The 22,245-nt window shown below is 37.6% G+C and overlaps 1 protein-coding gene across 4 annotated transcripts in view; it reads left to right on the forward strand.

The window, feature by feature from the left end:
• GABRB1 (gamma-aminobutyric acid type A receptor subunit beta1) overlaps positions 1-22,245 on the forward strand; it is a 433,789-nt gene that overhangs the window by 162,160 nt on the left and 249,384 nt on the right. For all 4 annotated transcript variants that reach the window (XM_054485740.1, XM_054485739.1, XM_054485738.1 and 1 more), the window contains one exon: positions 4,861-5,081. In XM_054485740.1, coding sequence (XP_054341715.1) covers positions 4,861-5,081 — 221 coding nt within the window. The remainder of the gene's footprint in view (positions 1-4,860; positions 5,082-22,245) is intronic.

Below are 22,245 nucleotides of genomic sequence, written 5' to 3' on the forward strand. Positions count from 1 at the left end.
CTTTGTTGTGGGGGCCTGTGCTGTGCATTGTAGTAAGTGAAGGAGCATCCCTGGCCTCTACTCACAGATGCTAGTAGCACACCACTAATCTCACTGGTGACAACCAAAACTGGCTTCAGTCACTGCTAAATGTACCTAACATGGCGGAAAAATCAGCCTGTCCTTAAAATTATAAATCTAGGAAGAATGTTACCTTTATTCTCCAAAAGAGTGACTTTTGTTTAACATAATTTTCTTATACTGTACCTTTAATCATCTCTAGATTTTAAAAAAACATATATATGTTGTTTTGGGGGCAGGCACAGTGGCTCACACTTGTAATCTCAGCACTTTGGGAGACCGAGGTGGGCAGATCACCTGAAGTCAGGAGTTCAAAACCAGACTGACCAACACGGAGAAACCCCATCTACTAAAAATACAAAAATTAGGCAGACGTGGTGGTGAACACCTGTAATCTCAGCTATTCGGGAGGCTGAGGCAGGAGAATCTCTTGAACCTGGGAGGTAGAGGTTGCAGTGAGCCGAGGTCATGCCACTGCACTCCAGCCTGGGTGACAGAGCAAGACTCCATCTCAAAAAATAAAAATAAATAAAAATAAACTTTTTAAAATGTTATTTTGGAGTTTCATTGAGCGCTACTGGTTTGGTATCGTCTATCTTCCCTTTCCTCAATGAGTCAAATTCTGTCATGCCTGAATTAGCCCAACTAATTTTATTAGCAAGCTCATATCCATTAATCACATTAACTTACCTCGGTGTCAAAGAATTCCCTGTGGCCCACAGTTTCTAAATATGTCACACTTTCTCTCAAGAAATAGCTTGCACACTTGAGAAAGATGGTGGAACACTTGTAAACACACCTAGAAGGAAAATAATTTTAATGCTGTTGGCCAAAGAGCATTAATTTCTTTCTGAAAAATGTTCCATCTTCTCTGGAGTGCTTGCACTTTGGACTAATGAAGAATTAATAGAAAACTTGTTGTGTAAGAGAACAAAAATACAGCAATTTAGAGGCTTTCTTTTCTACCTAAAAACAGAATCCACCAAAATGAAGTCATAGGCTTTATTATATTCAGATGTCACTGTTAACCTTTATATTAAGGGATGGATAAAAAAACTGTTTAAGATATAATAAGTAGTTTCTCTGACTTGTAAATAATAAACACTTTCATGGAAAATTTGCCCATCTCACAAGGTTTGTGTGAGAACAAATGTTATAATAGATATGAAAGGGTTATGAGAACCACGAGCACAGAGCACGCCACAGGAGAAGGGAATTATTGTCATGCATGTGGTTTTATATAGATTGTAGAAAAAAGAGAAATTGGTGTATTTTAGTCCTTCCATAATGTTCATTATTATCATCACAATTATCATTATCTTCAAAAAGGTTTTATTAAGGTTATCAATATCATATGTCTGTATTTTTGTTTATCATAGAATCAGGTCCTAGATTAGGCTACTAACTCCAGAAATGCATTAAAAGACCAGGTGTGAAGGGCACTTGCTCCCCCTTACCTACTTGCAGATGTAATATGCTAGCATATGTTCATTTTCACTGGATAACTTCTATTGCAAATTGGGTACATTATTGCTTGAATTTATAACCATGATATAATTTTTACTCAATATTTATTGAAAACAGAATGAGTTGTATAACAAAGGTTTCACCACATAGCATGTAGCTCTTTCTCTACAGGAAACAAAAATAGTTTCCAAAGAGGAAAGGGGAAAAGTCTATACTCATACACGCACATACACACAGAGGTCTAAGCAGGGATTACCCGTGTTTTCTCCTTTCTGTTCTCCACTTACCACACAGAGTAGGTAAATGATAATAAATGCTACGTATTAATATAGCATTTATCATTCAGTGTTATTTTGCCATTTTTAAAGTTGACACATTAAAATTATGTGTATTTATTGTGTACAACATGATGTTTTCAAATATCTGTACATTGTGGAATGGCTAAATAAAGCTAATTAACCAATGCATTACTTCATATATGTCTCTTTTGTGGTAAAATTTATTCTTATCAATTTTCAAGATAGTCCCTTATAGTTTATGATCATATGTTTTCCCCATCACATATTAAAGCTTTATAGAAAAGAATTGTGGAGCAAGGATTTTGCCGCAGGTTTCATTGTGAGGAATCCTGTGTGGCACTCATAAGAATCTGTATGCTAATGAGGAATAGGTATAAACTGACACATGTATTCCATTATTGATCATGCTGACTGCCATAGCAAAATTTACACTATGACTGTGGCTGATACTTAATTTTCCTATACTGGCTGAATTATAAACAAGAACCCAACACCAAGACTTAGAATTTATCACAGACAATTGTTTATTTTCATGGCCAACAGAGTCCATCTGCCTACAAATTCTTTTATAAACATCTCTTTAAAAATAGAAATGCTTATGAAAATGAGCATATACACTCTTAAGTATTTGGAAGTGTAACACTAATTTGTACATAGCAATTAAAAATTTTGAAGATAATTTATTTGTTTAGCAAGTTATGGTTTCTAAAGTATCTTAACCTTAATTTTCTCAATTGATGCTCACAAAAAGCCAGTAAAATGCTATTTTTTCATTTTAGAAATAAGTCAGGAGCAGTGGCTCACACTTGTAATCCCAGTACTTTGGGAGGCTGAGGCCAGAGGAGCAGTTGAGGCCAGGAATTTGAGACCAGCCTGAGCAACAGAGAAAGACCCGGTCTCAAAAAAATAAAAAGAAAAAAAGAAAAAAAAATCCAGGTGTGATGGTGCATGCCTGCAATCCCAAGTACTTGAAAGGCTGAAAGATAGGATTCTTTAAGCCCAGGAATCTGAGGCTGCTGTGAGCTAGGTTGGCACCACTGCACTCCAGCCAGGATGGCCAAGTGAGACTGTCTCTAAAAGAAAAGAAGAGAAAAGAAAAAAAGAGGCATTTTAGGTACAAGAGATTATGTCATTCACTCATAATTAGGCTTACATGTGGTAGAGCTTAAAATCAAGCAGTTTTGTAATATAAACCCATAATCTGCCCAATTCATTTTCCTCCAAAAAGTCACAATGTTAAGAACTTGTAGAGGATGCAAATGAGAATGGTAGTAACTGAGAAGAGGACTGTAAGTAGCCTGAGGGTTATTTTTTTTTTTTTACATGAAGTTAAGGTGGAAGGAGGTTTTATATCTTTAGAAAGGATATTGTGTGACTAATAGTCAAATGTGAATATCGTTTTGCCATTAAACAAGAAAGAATGTCTTTAAATTATTGCAAGGTGGTTTCTGAGTAAATACTATAAATGTTCTTCAATATGGTTAAAAGATCCTGGAATTCACTGTGCAGAATGAATATTGTTTTATATTCTAAGATTTTTCAGAAATGCATAAATATCCATTTGGAAGTCTATATGAAGTGCAGTTTGCCCAGATGTTAGACATGATTCTAATCATTCTTTTTCCCCACTGGTATATATAACAGTGGCAGTACAGAAACACTGTGCAGGAGGTACACAGTGTGTTCTTAATAGTCACTAAGGTATTCACAAAGTCACTATTGCCATATGACTGTCTTAGAAAAAGTGAACTTTCTGTTTTTATTATGTTGAGATTCATATCAAAGACTTTAGGATTTTACTGCTGCCAATTTATTTTCCTTTAATGGGCAATTTTACCCTGTATTAATAGAGTTGTTAAAAACAGAAAATAACTAAAGTGCTAAGATCATTATCTGGAAAACCATCCCTTCCAGCAGCTTGAGCCATTTATAGTAAGCCCAATATTCCTGTCTCTAACTGCCAGGGGAAACCTAAGTAGAAAGAAAAAGTTCAGGGGGATGTCCTTTGTAATATTTTGCGAAGGTGAAGAAACAAACTTTCAAGATCAATTTCAACTCTGAATTCAAACCACTTCCTGAAATGAAACAGGAGTGTGGTAAGAGAGAAATGTTGAATAGTGCCGCCACTGAGGTTAGTCTTCAGACCAAATAAACATCTCCATTTGTATGTGTCTCATAACTACTTTTCAGGACTCATCCATAGATAAGTTGTAATTCAAAGAAAAATCCAGATAAGGGCAAATTGATAACCTTTATGTGTTAAACGAGCAGTGTTCATTCAAAAGAATTTGGGGTTTGAAAAACACCCTTTCCTTTTCAGTGCATTCAGTTTTAGTTATTATTTATCAGGCATTCCTCTCCAGAACAGAACTGTAATATAATGTCCAGAGGTCAATGTTTGTGAACATAGATTCCTCTGTACAATTTCTCTTTATGGCCTTCCCCATGACATCATTACCTTAACTTCAAACTTTAAAATTCAATTACATCTATTTGCTCTATATTGGTGGAAATGTTTATATATACTTTCAAGTATAGTTCTAGTACTTTTATTATTTATTTGTTTATTTATTTAACTAATTATATATTTCTTTAGAGACAAGGTCTTGCTCCATCACCCAAGCTGGAGTACAGTGACATAATCCTGGCTCACTGCAGCCTCAGTCTCCTGGGCACAAGAGATCCTGCTACATCAGCCTCCCAAGTAGCTGGTACTACAAGCATGCACCACCACACAAACTAACTTTAAGAAAATTATTTTTTGTAGAGATGAGGTGTCATAATGTTCCGCAGGCTGGTCTTGAACTCCTGGGCTCAAGGGATTCTCCTGCCTTGGCCTCCCAAAGTGCTGGAATTACAGACATGATCCACAGTACCAGGCCCCTAGTACTTTTAACCTATTAGTTACCTTATACCTCTAGGTGCAAATTTTAATATATTCAAATGTAATGTCTTACAGGACATCCTACATGTTATTAAACCTTAGATGATAATGATAGTAAAATTCTTTTTTTTGGCTTTCTTTATTTCACAGGATTATACACTCACCATGTATTTCCAGCAGTCTTGGAAAGACAAAAGGCTTTCTTATTCTGGAATACCACTAAACCTCACCCTAGACAATAGGGTAGCTGACCAACTCTGGGTACCAGACACCTACTTTCTGAATGACAAGAAATCATTTGTGCATGGGGTCACAGTGAAAAATCGAATGATTCGACTGCATCCTGATGGAACAGTTCTCTATGGACTCCGGTAAATGGCTTTATGTTGCATGTTTTAATGTTGTTGTTTTGTTTCATTTTAAATTTTTGGAAGTGGGCAAAGGGGAGAGAGGCAAGAATATATAGATGAATATATAAATGGGGTGTCATATACTTATGAAGGTCTATTACTAACCCTCACGTAGTCAAGGGCTTTTTACAAATTATAGGCAAAACATCAAAATTAACTACCAGTTTTACCAAGGAAATATCTGAACTGTAACCTGTTATTATAGGATATGTAAAGTGGTGGCTCTTTATTCTTTGGTGTCACCTTTAGTCATTCTTTTGAGAAACAGATGAAACCTATATATTCACAAACTCATATATGCCTCAAATTTTCGTGTTATTTCAGAGTGTTCATAAGCCCCTTGAAATCCTTCCATGTACAATGAACACTAAGCTGAAACTCCAGTTACGGGTCAAAATATAACAATTAATGTCTTTAAATTCACCATTGCCCCAAAACAATATACAAGTGAAAAAAATATATATCTGTGATGAAATTTCTAGTGGTTGGTTATTTAGTTGATAGCTTTGGTCTTCATTTGCACAGTAAAATAACATCAGTTGTTCTTGGCAAAATGATCTTCGAAATTTTTCCACTCTTTCTGTACCCCAAGGACTTTCAACTTCAGCTAAAAATCTCTGAGTTAAAAGTCTTTGGGAGAAATGGTAAAATAAACTAACAGTTCCCTTGAGTCTATTGATAGCTACAACAAAAAGCCTACTAATCCAAGATTGGTGGTTAATCATTAGTTATGGTTCATATACTGTAAATCAATTATAATTTTTCTGTTACCAATGTAACTTCCGTCAGACATGCCCAATGTGTAAAGAGATGAATTACCCTTCTGAAGTATCTTAGGAGAGTAATTCCATGACTCACTTTAATAGGCTAATCAACCATGACATGTGTAAGTATATGGATTAGTCAAGAATATATAAAAAGTTGATTGGTTGAAAAAAAGAGTAACTAGATTTTTTTTGCAAGAAAGAATATGGTTTACATTGTCAGATTACAGAGTCTCACTTCAGGCATTTCCCAAATTATTACCAGCATCTACCTATGGGAATAATACAAAGGAAGGAAAATATTTGAGAATCATGAAGTTGAATACATTTCATTTTACAACTGGGAAAACTGAGACAGAAAATGGAGAAGTACCTTATATAAGGGAATAATAAGGTAATGGCAGAACTGGGACTAAAATCAATGTATCCTGATTCCCATGCCTGTGCTTTTCCCACTCCACTGCCATTCAAGCGCACTTAGAAGTCAACTGCTATTTCCAGGTTGTACACCACTGCTTTAATCCCTTCGGAGCCAACCCAGTTCTTTATAGCTTGTTGTCTAGCGAACAGACAATGACCTTTCCAAAGAGAAACACAAACCATTCATCTATCATCTATGCCCTACTCTTTTTTCTGGCACCAATTTTCTCTGTAAGAGCCTCACACTAGTTCTCATAGCTTCCCTTTCTCTTCCTCTGTCTTTCCCAGTTCCTCTTCCCTCACAGATTTGGTTTTCCTTTCCCTAAAAGTTATCAATATCCCGGAAAGGCCATAAGGTATAGCAGAGAAAGTATGACATCTAGAGTCAGAGGACCAAGGTTGGGCATAAACTCCACAATTTTCTGACTTCTTGACCTTGAACAGATTATGTAAATTTGTTAAGACTTAGTTTTATCAGTTGTATAGTATATCAGTTGTATAGTAATGGGCTAATACTCCCTTACTCATTATTGGAACAATCTTATGAACTAATCAATATGACAATACATAGTAAGTCCTAAATTATATTTCCCTAAAGTAGTTGTGCCTTACATAGCCTTATTAAGTATTGGGCAAACTGCATACTGAGGATAGTTTTCTAACTCCCAGGGGTATCAGTGATTAAAATACAGATAAAGTTGTTCAATTAAAAATACACTAATTGAGTGCCTATTATCTGCCACACACTCACTATTTTGGCCCTGATAATAATATTCCACAAGCTGAGTAGAAATTTGTCAGTGGACATAGAGCTGAAAACAATAAATACTGGGTACTCCAAGAGTGGGGAGAAGGGGAGTGTGGCAAGTATTGAAAAACTACCTATTGAGTGCTGTATTCATGATTTGGGTGATGGGTTTAACAGAAGCCCAAACCTCAGCATCATGCAATATAGTCATGTTACAAACCTGCACATGTACCTCTGAAATCTAGAATTTTAAAGAAAAAAGAAAAAAAGAAATTTTTCAGTGGAATGCACTTGGGACTTTGAGTCAAGAGACTTGTGGCCTAACCAGTTGGTGCCCTTCAGTAAGCCATTTCATCTCCCTGGGCTTCAGATCCACCAACCTTAAAAAAAAGCGATTGGATGAAACTATTCCTAAATTTCCTACTGTATTAGTGTGTTTTCATATTGCTATAAAGATGCTACCCAAGACTAGGTAATTTACAAACAAGAGAGGTTTAATGGACTCGCAATTCTGCATGGCTGGGGAGGTGTCAGGAAACTTAACAATCATAGCAGAAGAGGAAGCAGGCATGTCTTACATGGTGGCAGGTGAGAGAGAGAATACCAAGGGGGAGGAACCCCATACTTACCAAAAAAAACAGGTCTCATGAAAATTCACTCACTATCACAAGAACATCATGGGGAAATCACCCCCGTGATCCGATCACCTCCCACCGGGCCCTCCCTTGACACCTGGGGATTACAATTTGGATTACAATTCAAGATGAGATTTGGGTGAGGGACACAGAGCCAAACTATATCACCTACTAAACCTAAATTCCATTGCTTCTGTGATCCTATATATTAGGGCATGTTCATTTTAATTCCCCTGATGTAACATTTCCTAGTCTAAGAAATGACAGTCTGCATTTTTTCCAGGTAAGAGTCTTTTAAAGAATATCTGTTGTCACCTCCTAAGCACACACACTAGAATATCCTTATCATATAACATATTGGCATATTTATAGCTGTATTTATTTTAGGCATGAGTAATTAAGAGAATCAAACTTCTTGCCTTATTCCTTTCCATCAGTCCAGCTCATAATCATCATGAATGGGTCCATATATTAATGAGTACGTTCTAGCAATCATGGGATCAATGAGATTTTCTGAATGCACTGGAAAGCCTTTGGCTAGGTATTCCATAAACGTAACATCATGTCATTAAACAAAATCAATTTGTTGCTATATTCAAACTCGGTAAGCTCAATATGAGATACTATAACTTAACTTACATGAAGCCAGAAGAATAGAGTCAGTTGTCTATTTTTGTGAACTATGTCAATTCAGATTTTTCACCAAAGGGATGGCACATAGTCCTGTAAACACTCTGAAATAACAAAATGGTGTCTGGTGAGGGACTAGCACTTCTAGAGGAACCAGGCTACTATGCAACAGATATTCGGCCCTTGGGAGAGACTTCATTCCTTGTGCCTCTTGTCCTTAGGTCACCCTCCTGTGACAAAATGTATTACACAAAGGAGTAACCCAGTAACCTCTATTACTTCCTCCTCCATTTAGGTGGGGAATCTAAGTAAAGAATGTCCATGATGTGCTGTAAGTTGTGTTAGGAGACCAGAACTTTAGTCCATGTGCCATGAGCCATTTACCTTGGTCTTTTCGGAACACATGATGTCATTTCCTTTCTTACTCAAAAGCAGAGACTATACAATATCACCTCCGTCTATGTCACTTAAAATTCTTCTGTTTTTCGTCCCTTACTTCCACTTAACTTTGAGGAGGATTTTTCTCTTTTTTCTAAGGCTAATCTATCCATGTCTGCATGTAATCTTATTGGTACAGACTCTTTACAGACTTTGCTTCCCCATTTTACCTACCTCTTCAGCCCTTCCTTTCTGTTGACTCCCTCTCTTCAGTTTCTGCTTTGAGCACCAGTTTTCTCACAGCTTTGGTTTCTTCTACTGCCTCACTACACATTACTCCTCTATCTCCAACAACATGGTTCCCATCCATGCTACTTTCCTAAAACAACTCTGCCAAAAATTACCAAAACAATCACTGGTTCTCAATCTCTACTCTTGACTTCTCCAAATGCTTTAAGAGTAGTGACTGACTCTGACTTCAGGACTTCCAAGACCCAGCCCAATTTTTAAATTATTCTTGTTCTTCTGTCTTTTTATTATTTCATTATTGACTCCTCTTTTGCCACTAATTGGGAACTGTAAGGATTCTTCACGATTTGATCAGTTTATTGAGTCTAACAGCTTTAAATATCTAACCTCCCAAACCATTGAGTTTCAGAAATTTCCAGTTGCTCACTGAGCACCTGTATTTGGATTGCCTGCCAGCTCCTCCTCACATGACTTCTAGTTCATATCATTTGATTTTCTCAAAACTGGGCCGTCCTCCTTTCTCTAGTGCTAATGAAATTACCATTATCCCATTCAATAGACGTAAACTTGAAGGCAACTGTAATTCCACATCTCTTTTGTCACTGAGATTTAATCTGTGGCTTCTATTCCACTCTATCTCAATCTTCTCTATTTCCAAATCATTTCTACCATCTAAATTAACATCCTCACTTTCTGTCACTTCCTGGCCCATTTCCTATCTCAATTTTTCTCATTACTGCCATCTTATTTCGCCTACAAAAAAAAAAAAATGATTCCTCTTTCAGAAATCTAAGACCCTCTGCTTATTTCTGTAAACATATCTGAGGCATTTCAAACTTAAGTATGTTTCAAATATTTTATCCCATAAATATTTCATGGAATATAAAGTTGACTCGGGAATAACATGGGATGAACTGCGTAAGTCCATTTATTGGAGGATTTTTTTTTCAATAAAAGTTACACTGAATGTGCCTGCCTCTCCCTCTTCCCTTTCCACCTCTTCCCTGTCATCCACTTCTGCCACCCCTGAGACAGCAAGAAGGACCCTTCTTCCTCCTCTTCCTCAGCCTACTCAATGTGAAGACTATGAGTATGAAGACCTTTATGATGATCCATTTTCACTTAATAAATAGCAAATATATTTTCCCTTCCTGATGATTTTCTTAATGACATTTTATTTTCTCTAGATTACTTTATTGTAAAAATAAAGTAAGACCTATAACGTAAATTATGTGTTGTTGCTGTTTACATTATCAGTAAGTCTTTTTATTAGTAAGGTGTTATCGGTATGTTATTAATAGTTACATTGTGAGAGAGTCCATAGTTATACATGGATTTTTGATTGCATGAGGGGTATAAGAGCCCTTAATCCCTACATTGTTCAATGGTAATTATACTACAAAAATTATTTGTCATTTCTCTAAAATTCAAATAAAACTGGGAAACCAGTATTTTACCTGGTAACCCTACAGCCCTACTGATGCCCTCCCTTCTCTGCCCCCACTCTTTCCCCCACTCCACCACCTTTTCCCATCTTACTTTTGCTTCAAAGTCTCTCTCAAATTCCACTTTCTCCACGAGGACTTTTACAATTTTCCTAACCAGATGAAAACTCTCTCTCATTTGATGCCCTACTGCAATTTAATCTTATAAATTGAAATTCATAACTCTCTTACAATGTTTTATCTTTCTGTAGTCATTTTCCACTGATATACAGGATTGTGTATTTGTTGAAAATGTGAATTGTATTTCCTTAAACTTTGTATCCTCTCTCTCAAACCAAATAGATGCCCAATAAATGTTTGTAGAAATGAAATTAAAAATTGTAGGATGCAGTCACCTGATTCACAATAGTTGTCAGCTGCAACGTTTTCTATATCTACATGATGGCTTTTAACCAAAGAGCAATTATCACTATTAATGACCAGATGTATTCTGCCTCTTGTCCAAACATGATCCAGATGGTTGCATACACTTATTCTCTCCAAGGCCTAGCCATGTGGGTGCTGAAACACTGTGTTTATCTTTCCCTGAAAATGGCAGGCGCAGAGCAATTTAATTCTGAGAAGACATTTAGTGGAGCATTTAACCTCCTTGAAAAAAAAATGCCTTTTTAAATTTTTGCCTTCTCCTCCTAGCCCCTACAATTGCTTTTCTTTCAAAGTTCCACAGTGATCCTTCCTTCTTCTTTTACCAGATGTGAGCCCAGGGCCAGGTGGTTTTGAGGAATTAAAATGAATGTGTGCAAACGGCTAGTGGAATGAGGAATGCTGTGGTTTGAATGTTTGTTTCCTCCAAAACTCATGTGGAAATGTAATTGCCATTGTGACAGTTTGGAGAGCAGAGATATTTAAGGGGTGACTAGGTCATAAGGGCTCCATCCTTGCAAATGGACTAAAGCTTTTCATGGGAGTTGGTGTGCCCCCTCTAGCATATGTACTTTGTCTCCCGTGCCCACTTTCTCTCTCTCTTGCTCTCTCAATTTCCCCTTCTGCCATCCTACGATTCAGCAAGAAGGCCCCACCAGATGCAGCTCCCTAGGGAATCTTGGATTGCTTAGCCTCCAGAACTGGGAGCCAGTAAATTTCTGTTTATTATAAATTACCCAGTTCATGGTATTCTGTTATAGCAACACAAAATAGACTAAGATGGGAAGTGAAAAGCCTTCCATTCCAATACTGCTCCACATTAGGTCTCTGTACTTGTGTTGTTGAGTGTGTATGTAGGTCTGTTATGCATACATTGTAAGTATATACAGAGTAAGATGTATATACAGTATCATTTTAAGTAATACTAGTGGCAATTGTATCATGAAATTTAATGAAAACCCATGTAAATAAGCAATTGAAAATATATTATATAACAGACACTATGCTTAATGCTCACCTATATTGTCGTATGTAATCTTTACTACAACACTATGAGCTATGTACTACTATTAAGCTAATACTAATGATTCCAACACTGGGAGATCAAAAGTAAATTTTACTGTCTCATAATTTGTTACTTCTTTACTTTTTAAAAGTAGGTCCCCAACAGTACACACACTGCATTTGGCTGCTAAATTGTTCACATTCACATCTCCTTTACTCTACAGTTTCTTCTCTTCTCTTTTTAGCCCCCATTGCGAATTATTTTTTGAAGAAACGATGTCATTTTTGTGATTATATTCCCTTATTGTAAATGTCTTTCTCTATCTCCATCTCCTATATTAAGACTTGATCAGATTTAGATTACCTGCTTTTAGGGTTGTGTTTTGGCAAGACTGCTTCATAAGCAGTATAATATACTTCTATGAAGGGACCCAAAATGCCTGACTGTCTTCTTTGGTGATATGGAGATTGATGAGCAGATTCAGATATACTGACAGCGTGATCTATCCACTTATATTAATTTTAATGTAATTGTATTACTTCGCTGGGGCTGCTGTAACAAAGTACCACAAACTGGGTAACTTAAACAATAGAAATTTATAGTCTCACAGTTCCGGAAGCTAGAAATAAAAAATCAAGGTGTTGGCAGAGTTGGTTCATTTTGAGGGCTCTGAGGAGAAGGTCTGTTTCAGACCTCTCTTTTTGGTGCATAAATAGCCATCTTCCCCCTGTGTCTCCACATAATCTTCCCTCTATGTGTATGTGTACTTAATGTCCTTAATGTACTTAAGTACTCTATGTGTACTTAAATGTCCCCCTTTTATAAGGACACCAGCCATCACCAGTCATATTGGATTAGGACCCACCCTAATGATCTCACTTTAATTTGATTACCCCTCTAAAGACTCTATTTTCAAATAAGGTCATATTCTAAGTCACGGAGGTTTAGGACTTCCACATATGAATTTGACGAGATACAATTCAACCCATAATAGTAACTGATAATAATTGTCTAAACCTATTTAGCATTTGCAAAATGGAGATATTCTATCATCTCTTCTTTATTTATGAACTATATACTACTCTCTAAAAAAGGACTGAACTCACTGACTATTTGATTATCTTGAGGTAGAGTTTGTACAGTGAAAGCAGGATAAATGCTTGACTGCTTCCTCTTATTTAGCAGTTTTCTAAACAAGTTATTTTACCTAAAATCTTCCAAATGTGACCACCAAGAGTTGGTATTTTGTTGTCTCATATTCTTATACCTTCCTTTGTTTAAAAGGTAGCACACTATGCCAACCACTCTGTACCTTACAAAGTGATTTTGCAAAGCCACCATAAATGTGGAAGGCATTTTTTTTTTCTTGAGACTGAGTTTTGCTCTTGTTGCCCAAGCTGGAGTGCAATGGCACAATCTTGGCTCACTGAAACCTCTGCCTCCCGGGTTCAAGCGATTCTCCTGCCTCAGCCTCCCGAGTAGCTGGGATTACAGGCACGTGCCACCGCACCCAGCTAATTTTTTGTATTTTTGTAGAAACGAGGTTTCACCATGTTAGCCAGGCTGGTCTCGAACTCCAAACCTCAGGTGATCCCCCCACCTTGACCTCCCAAAGTGCTGAGATTACAGGCATGAGCCACCGTGCCTGGCCTTGAAAGCATTTTTAATCCAAGTCTTCTCACTCCAGAGTTTACACTCTTAGCCCTGGCATAAGGCATCTTACTGTCCCTGCACATCATTTCTAGGAAGACAGTTGTCTATGTATGGTGATTTCACTGCTCACCATTATAGAAATGAAAATAACTGCAGAAGGTAGACAGCCTAAATAGGAGTAGCTCTGCCAAGTGTGTGAGCTTTTAAGAAAATGTATACAATTTTTTTTGGCTTTTCTAACTCATACTAATGACTCTAAATTACAAAGAGAAGCCATTCCGCTTCAGATTTTAGAAATGAGTCTAATGTTAACTAAAAACCTGTGGCCTGATGAGGATTTTGATAACTCCTCTACCATATTTGTTTACCTGGCTCTATTTCGAATCGATTTTTTTATGTTCTTGGCAGTGTCTGACCACGGATTGTGTGTGAGAATAAAGTCAATGGCTACACTTACTGAATATAAAAGAAAGACAGAGTTTTTCACTATTCCTTGGAGAATCATCTCATCTTGCCTTAGTCTTCATGATAAAGCAAAGTAAAAAATAGAGGCAATTATCTTGATAATACAGATCCACTACACACACACACACACACACACACACACACGCACACACACATTATTGATTTTTAAAGCAGTTTGGGGTCCTAAATGTCTAACATTAGCTCTCTGTATTGATTATCCACACTGAAAGAAATTGTTTCTCTTTTCTACAGACTTTCCCTGTAGAGAAGCAATTATGATTACATTCAAAAGTCCTGGGCAGATCTCACAAGACTTACTGTGAGATATACTAGGTAAAAATACTGTGTGGTTGATTGCAGGAAATAAATACGAGAGTTGATGTAGTATTTGCAGAGGAAGCTTGGCTGTTATTGACAAATGCATCTTGTTAAGAGAAAGAAACCTGCTGTTTCAAATGGAAGAGAGAAACAGCAGACCGTACATAAAGAATAGCTAACTCAGTTTATTAGAAAGAATGCCTGGAGACTTTACAATTCCCACTAAAGGACACAGTGTTGATATTCTCCTCACAGTTTAGTTGGCTTGTATTTTAGAGTTTCATCACTGGAGTACAGAGAAAGCTATTCAAAATGTTCTCCAGTGAAAGAACTGCTATTTTTGCCTCTCAAAGTTTTTATTTTGATGTTCTTTATTCATTTATGTATGTGGAAAACTTTATAATTAAATGATATTAGGATATCTTTTTTAGTATATATGGCATTGTAACTAAGTAAAATATTAAATGAGCAACTGAAATAATTATGCAGTTATTACAGCTATTGTGTGAGTATGTTATTTGTGGATGTATCATTGTGATTAAACCTTCTTAATTAAATTAATGCAGAAGATTAAATACAAACAGTAACCAAAAAAATAAGAGCTACATCTCCCCAAATTCCTGACCTTGATTGTATGTCTTGTGGAAGAATATCAAATGTCAATTCTCAAGAAAAAAGAAAAGACTTAGATAAAGAATGTAAGAAAAAAAGGAAGGAAAAAGAAAAGAAAAAACAAATATCTCAGAAACGTTATGAATTTTACATCTTAGTTATATTATTAGCAATGACACCACTTCTTGAGAAGACGTACCAGATTCTGACAACCATTTATGAAATTTTCCAAGTCGTCTTCTGCAGGACTCTCATCTTATTTCATTAAACCGTCATTTCAGATTTCGTATTTTACTACCAGTTACATGATTTTTGCCACAACTGCACATCATTCAAAAATATTGACTTATTATTTATGTATGTATTGATGTGTATACATGTATAAATTCATACATATTTTTAAAGAAAACTTTCATTAGCTCTTTATATGGGAAATCATTATTTTTAAATATACATTAAAATACATCTAAGCAATGCATTTTATTAAAATTAAAAAATTTCTATTCATGATCCATTTACAATGATAGTTCATCATTTATAGAATTGAGATAATACTATTGCCTATGTAACACATGTTGCTTACATCATCATTATCAAAATAAAAGCCTAACTTTTCCTTATAAACTTTTTGAGCACGATGTTAAAGCTAGGTTTCCTTCAATCAATGGTATGTATCCCAGATTGTGAAATAGTCATCCAGAAGTCACCATTTGGCTGGGTTGCAATTCAACTTCTATTTTATGTATCAAAGAGTGTTTCTTAAGCCTAAAATTCCACTGTGGTTTGTGTATCAAATATAATAATAAGCCTGGTATGTCATTTCTTATTTTCAAGTGTTATGGCATTATAACACTCTAGATATAGAGGCGTCCTATTTTGTATCCATGTAACATGCTGTTTATGGATTATGCAGCATCCCATCATCATTTTGGAAACAGTACTTTACACTAAAACAGAATGTCACAGAGGATTTCTGGAATGATAAGTACCATTAAAATACAATAAACATATTTTTAAGGCTAGAGCTTTTAGAAAAATATTGGCTTATTTTTGCAAATCAATCTAAGTAATCTGATTGAAGTTAATAGGATATATTTACAGTAAGCTTAATATTGCTTTGTTACACCTAAAAAAGTAATGGAACAACAAGTACCATATTTACTGGAATTAGTGCCTCATCCTCCTAAGTGGTTCAACTCACAAAACACATTTTGAGAAGAAAATAGTCTTTGCCTAAATAACTCTTTTTTTCCTTACCCCTGCTTGTAAACTGTGAGTGTTGCTCACTAAGTGGGTCATGCTTTGGCCTTTCCAGCACATGCAGTTCTATTAAATAAGCAGCTTTATGTTTAATGAAGTAGGCCTTGCATGTCTATATCTTCTAGGACAAGTTTAGATTTAACTTTTTTTTTTTGCTTTATTATTATTGTTATTATTATTATTATTATTATTATTATACTTTAGGTTTTATGGTACATGTGCACAATGTGCAGGTAATTTACATATGTATACATGTGCCATGCTGGTGCGCTGCACCCACCAACTCCTCATCTAGCATTAGGTATATCTCCCAATGCTATCCCTCCCCGCTCCCCTCACCCCACAACAGTCCCCGAAGTGTGATGTTCCCCTTCCTGTGTCCATGTGTTCTCATTGTTCAATTCCCACCTATGAGTGAGAATATGTGGTGTTTGGTTTTTTGTTCTTGCGATAGTTTACTGAGAATGATGATTTCCAATTTCATCGATGTCCCTACAAAGGACATGAACTCATCATTTTTTATGGCTGCATAGTATTCCATGGTATATATGTGCCACATTTTCTTAATCCAGTCTATCATTGTTGGACATTTGGGTTGGTTCCAAGTCTTTGCTATTGTGAATAATGCCACAATAAACATACATGTGCATGTGTCTTTATAGCAGCATGATTTATAGTCCTTTGGGTATATACCCAGTAATGGGATGGCTGGGTCGAATGGAATTTCTAGTTCTAGATCCCTGAGGAATCGCCACACTGACTTCCACAAGAGTTGAACTAGTTTACACTCCCACCAACAGTGTAAAAGTGTTCCTATTTCTCCACATCCTCTCCAGCACCTGTTGTTTCCTGACTTTTTAATGAATGCCATTCTAACTGGTGTGAGATGATATCTCATTGTGGTTTTGATTTGCATCTCTCTGATGGCCAGTGATGGTGAGCATTTTTTCATGTGTTTTTTAGCTGCATAAATGTCTTCTTTTGAGAAGTGTCTGTTCATGTCCTTCGCCCACTTTTTGATGGGATTGTTTGTTTTTTCTTGTAAATTTGTTGGAGTTCATTGTAGATTCTGGATATTAGCCCTTTGTCAGATGAGTAGGTTGCGAAAATTTTCTCCCATTTTGCAGGTTGCCTGTTCACTCTGATGGTAGTTTCTTTTGCTGTGCAGAAGCTCTTTAGTTTAATGAGATCCTATTTGTCAATTTTGGCTTTTGTGGCCATTGCTTTTGGTGTTTTAGACATGAAGTCCTTGCCCATGCCTATGTCCTGAATGGTAATGCCTAGGTTTTCCTCTAGGGTTTTTATGGTTTTAGGTCTAACATTTAAGTCTTTAATCCATCTTGAATTGATTTTTGTATAAGGTGTAAGGAAGGGATCCAGTTTCAGCTTTCTACATATGGCTAGCCAGTTTTCCCAGCATCATTTATTAAATAGGGAATCCTTTCCCCATTTCTTGTTTTTCTCAGGTTTCTCAAAGATCAGATAGTTGTAGACATGTGGCATTATTTCTGATGGCTCTGTTCTGTTCCATTGATCTATATCTCTGTTTTGGTACCAGTACCATGCTGTTTTGGTTACTGTAGCCTTGTAGTATAGTTTGAAGTCAGGTAGTGTGATGCCTCCAGCTTTGTTCTTTTGGATTAGGATTGACTTGGCGATGAGGGCTCTTTTTTGGTTCCATATGAACTTTAAAGTAGTATTTTCCAATTCTGTGAAGAAAGTCATTGGTAGCTTGATGGGGATGGCATTGAATCTGTAAATTACCTTGGGAAGTATGGCCATTTTCACGATATTGATTCTTCCTACCCATGAGCATGGAATGTTCTTCCATTTCTTTGTATCCTCTTTTATTTCCTTGAGCAGTGGTTTGTAGTTCTCCTTGAAGAGGTCCTTCACATCCCTTGTAAGTTGGATTCCTAGGTATTTTATTCTCTTTGAAGCAATTGTGAATGGGAGTTCACTCATGATTTGGCTCTCTGTTTGTCTGTTATTGATGTATAAGAACGCTTGTGATTTTTGTACATTGATTTTGTATCCTGAGACTTTGCTGAAGTTGCTTATCAGCTTAAGGAGATTTTGGGCTGAGACAATGGCATTTTCTAGATATACAATCATGTCGTCTGCAAACAGGGACAATTTGACTTCCTCTTTTCCTAATTGAATACCCTTGATTTCCTTCTCCTGCCTAATTGCCCTGGCCAGAACTTCCAACACTATGTTGAATAGAAGTGGTGAGAGAGGGCATCCCTGTTTTGTGCCAGTTTTCAAAGGGAATGCTTACAGTTTTTGCCCATCCAGTATGATATTGGCTGTAGGTTTCTCATAGATAGCTCTTATTATTTTGAGATACGTCCCATCAATACCTAATTTATTGAGAGTTTTTAGCATGAAGGGTTGTTGAATTTTGTCAAAGGCCTTTTCTGCATCTATTGAGATAATCATGTGGTTTTTGTCTTTGGTTCTGTTTATATGCTGGATTACATTTATTGATTTGCGTATGTTGAACCAGCCTTGCATCCCAGGGATGAAGCCCACTTGATCATGGTGGATAAGCTTTTTGATGTGCTGCTGGATTCTGTTTGCCAGTATTTTATTGAGGATTTTTGCATCAATGTTCATCAAGGATATTGGTCTAAAATTCTCTTTTTTTGTTGTGTCTCTGCCAGGCTTTGGTATCAGGATGATGCTGGCCTCATAAAATGAGTTAGGGAGGATTCCTTCTTTTTCTATTGATTGGAATAGTTTCAGAAGGAATGGTACCAGTTCCTCCTTTTACGTCTGGTAGAATTCGGCTGTGAACCCATCTGGTCCTGGACTTTTTTTGGTTGGTAAGCTATTGAGTATTGCCACAATTTCAGCTCCTGTTATTGGTCTATTCAGAGATTCAACTTCTTCCTGGTTTAGTCTTGGGAGGGTGTATGTGTTGAGGAATTTATCCATTTCTTCTAGATTTTCTAGTTTATTTGCGTAGAGGTGTTTGTAGTATTCTCTGATGGTAGTTTGTATTTCTGTGGGATCGGTGGTGATATCCCCTTTATCATTTTTTATTGCATCTATTTGATTCTTCTCTCTTTTTTTCTTTATTAATCTTGCTAGCAGTCTATCAATTTTGTTGATCCTTTCAAAAAACCAGCTCCTGGATTCATTAATTTTTTGAAGGGTTTTTTATGTCTCTATTTCCTTCAGTTCTGCTCTGATTTTAGTTATTTCTTGCCTTCTGCTAGCTTTTGAATGTGTTTGCTCTTGCTTTTCTAGTTCTTTTAATTGTGATGTTAGGGTGTCAATTTTGGATCTTTCCTGCTTTCTCTTGTGGGCATTTAGTGCTATAAATTTCCCTCTACACACTGCTTTGAATGCATCCCAGAGATTCTGGTATGTTGTGTCTTTGTTCTTGTTGGTTTCAAAGAACATCTTTATTTCTGCCTTCATTTCGTTATGTACCCAGTAGTCATTCAGGAGCAGGTTGTTCAGTTTCCACGTAGTTGAGCGGTTTTGAGTGAGATTCTTAATCCTGAGTTCTAGCTTGATTGCACTGTGATCTGAGAGATAGTTTGTTATAATTTCTGTTCTTTTACATTTATTGAGGAGAGCTTTACTTCGAAGTATGTGGTCAATTTTGGAATAGGTGTGATGTGGTGCTGAAAAAAATGTATATTCTGTTGATTTGGGGTGGAGAGTTCTGTAGATGTCTATTAGGTCCGCTTGGTGCAGAGCTGAGTTCAATTCCTGGGTATCCTTGTTGACTTTCTCTCTCGTTGATCTGTCTAATGTTGACAGCTGGGTGTTAAAGTCTCCCCTTATTAATGTGTGGGAGTCTAAGTCTCTTTGTAGGTCACTCAGGACTTGCTTTATGAATCTGGGTGCTCCTGTATTGGGTGCATATATATTTAGGATAGTTAGCTCTTCTTGTTGAAGTAATCCCTTTACCGTTATGTAATGGCCTTCTTTGTCTCTTTTGATCTTTGTTGGTTTAAAGTCTGTTTTATCAGAGACTAGGATTGCAACCCCTGCCTTTTTTTGTTTTCCATTTGCTTGGTAGAGCTTCCGCCATCCTTTTATTTTGAGCCTATGTGTGTCTCTGCACGTGAGATGGGTTTCCTGAATACAGCACACTGATGGGTCTTGAGTCTTTATCCAATTTGCCAGTCTGTGTCTTTTAATTGGAGCATTTAATCCATTTACATTTAAAGTTAATATTGTTATGTGTGAATTTGATCCTGTCATTATGATGTTAGCTGGTTATTTTGCTCATTAGTTGATGCAGTCTCTTCCTAGTCTCGATGGTCTTTACATTTTGGCATGATTTTGCAGTGGCTGGTACCGGTTGTACCTTTCCATGTTTAGCGCTTCCTTCAGGAGCTCTTTTAGGGCAGGCCTGGTGGTGACAAAATCTCTCAGCATTTGCTTGTCTGTAAAGTATTTTATTTCTCCTTCACTTATGAAGCTTAGTTTGGCTGGATATGAAATTCTGGATTGAAAATTCTTTTCTTTAAGAATGTTGAATGTTGGCCCCCACTCTCTTCTGGCTTGTAGGGTTTCTGTCGAGAGATCCGCTGTTAGTCTGATGGGCTTCCCTTTGATGGTAACCCGACCTTTCTGTCTGGCTGCCCTTAACATTTTTTCCTTCATTTCAACTTTGGTGAATCTGACAATTATGTGTCTTGGAGTTGCTCTTCTCGAGGAGTATCTTTGTGGCGTTCTCTGTATTTCCTGAATCTGAATGTTGGCCTGCCTTGCTAGATTGGGGAAGTTCTCCTGGATAATATCCTGCAGAGTGTTTTCCAACTTGTTTCCATTCTCCCCGTCACTTTCAGGTACACCAATCAGACGTAGATTTGGTCTTTTCACATAGTCCCACATTTCTTGGAGGCTTTGCTTGTTTCTTTTTATTCTTTTTTCTCTAAACTTCCCTTCTTGCTTCATTTCATTCATTTCATCTTCCAGGGCTGACACCCTTTCTTCCATTTGATCGCATCGGTTCCTGAGGCTTCTGCATTCTTCACGTAGTTCTCGAGCCTTGGTTTTCAGCTCCATCAGCTCCTTTAAGCACTTCTCTGTATTGGTTATTCTAGTTATGCATTCTTCTAAATTTTTTTCAAAGTTTTCAACTTCTTTGCCTTTGGTTTGAATATCATCCCGTAGCTCGGAGTAATTTGATCGTCTGAAGCCTTCTTCTCTCAGCTCGTCAAAGTCATTCTCCATCCAGCTTTGTTCCGTTGCTGGTGAGGAACTGCATTCCTTTGGAGGAGGAGAGGTACTCTGCTTTTTAGAGTTTCCAGTTTTTCTGCTCTGTTTTTTCCCCATCTTTGTGGTTTTATCTACTTTTGGTCTTTGATGATGGTGATGTACAGATGGGTTTTTGGTGTGGATGTCCTTTCTGTTAGTTTTCCTTCTAACAGACAGGACCCTCAGCTGCAGGTCTGTTGGAGTACCTGGCCGGCCATGTGAGGTGTCAGTCTGCCCCTGCTGGGGGGTGCCTCCCAGTTAGGCTGCTCTGGGGTCAGGGGTTAGGGACCCACTTGAGGAGGCAGTCTGCCTGTTCTCAGATCTCCAGCTGCGTGCTGGGAGAACCACTGCTCTCCTCAAAGCTGTCAGACAGGGACATTTAAGTCTGCAGAGGTTACTGCTGTCTTTTTGTTTGTCTGTGCCCTGCCCCCAGAGGTGGAGCCTACAGAGGCAGGCAGGCCTCCTTGAACTGTGGTGGGCTCCACCCAGTTCGAGCTTCCCGGCTGCTTTGTTTACCTAAGCGAGCCTGGGCAATGGCGGGCGCCCCTCCCCCAGCCTCGCTGCCGACTTGCTGTTTGATCTCAGACTGCTGTGCTAGCAATCAGCGAGACTCCGTGGGCATAGGACCCTCTAAGCCAGGTGCGGGCTATAATCTCCTGGGGCACTGTTTCCTAAGCCCTTCAGAAAAGCACAGTATTCGGGTGGGAGTGGCCCGATTTTCCAGGTGCCGTCTGTCACCCCTGGAAAGGGAACTCCCTGACCCCTTGCGCTTCCCGAGTGAGGCAATGCCTCGCCCCTGCTTCGGCTGGCGCACGGTGCACTCACCCACTGACCTGCGCCCACTGTCTGGCACTCCCTAGTGAGATGAACACGGTACCTCAGATGGAAATGCA

Source organism: Pongo pygmaeus, chromosome 3 (assembly GCF_028885625.2).
Source record: "Pongo pygmaeus isolate AG05252 chromosome 3, NHGRI_mPonPyg2-v2.0_pri, whole genome shotgun sequence".
Lineage (NCBI taxonomy): Eukaryota > Metazoa > Chordata > Mammalia > Primates > Hominidae > Pongo > Pongo pygmaeus.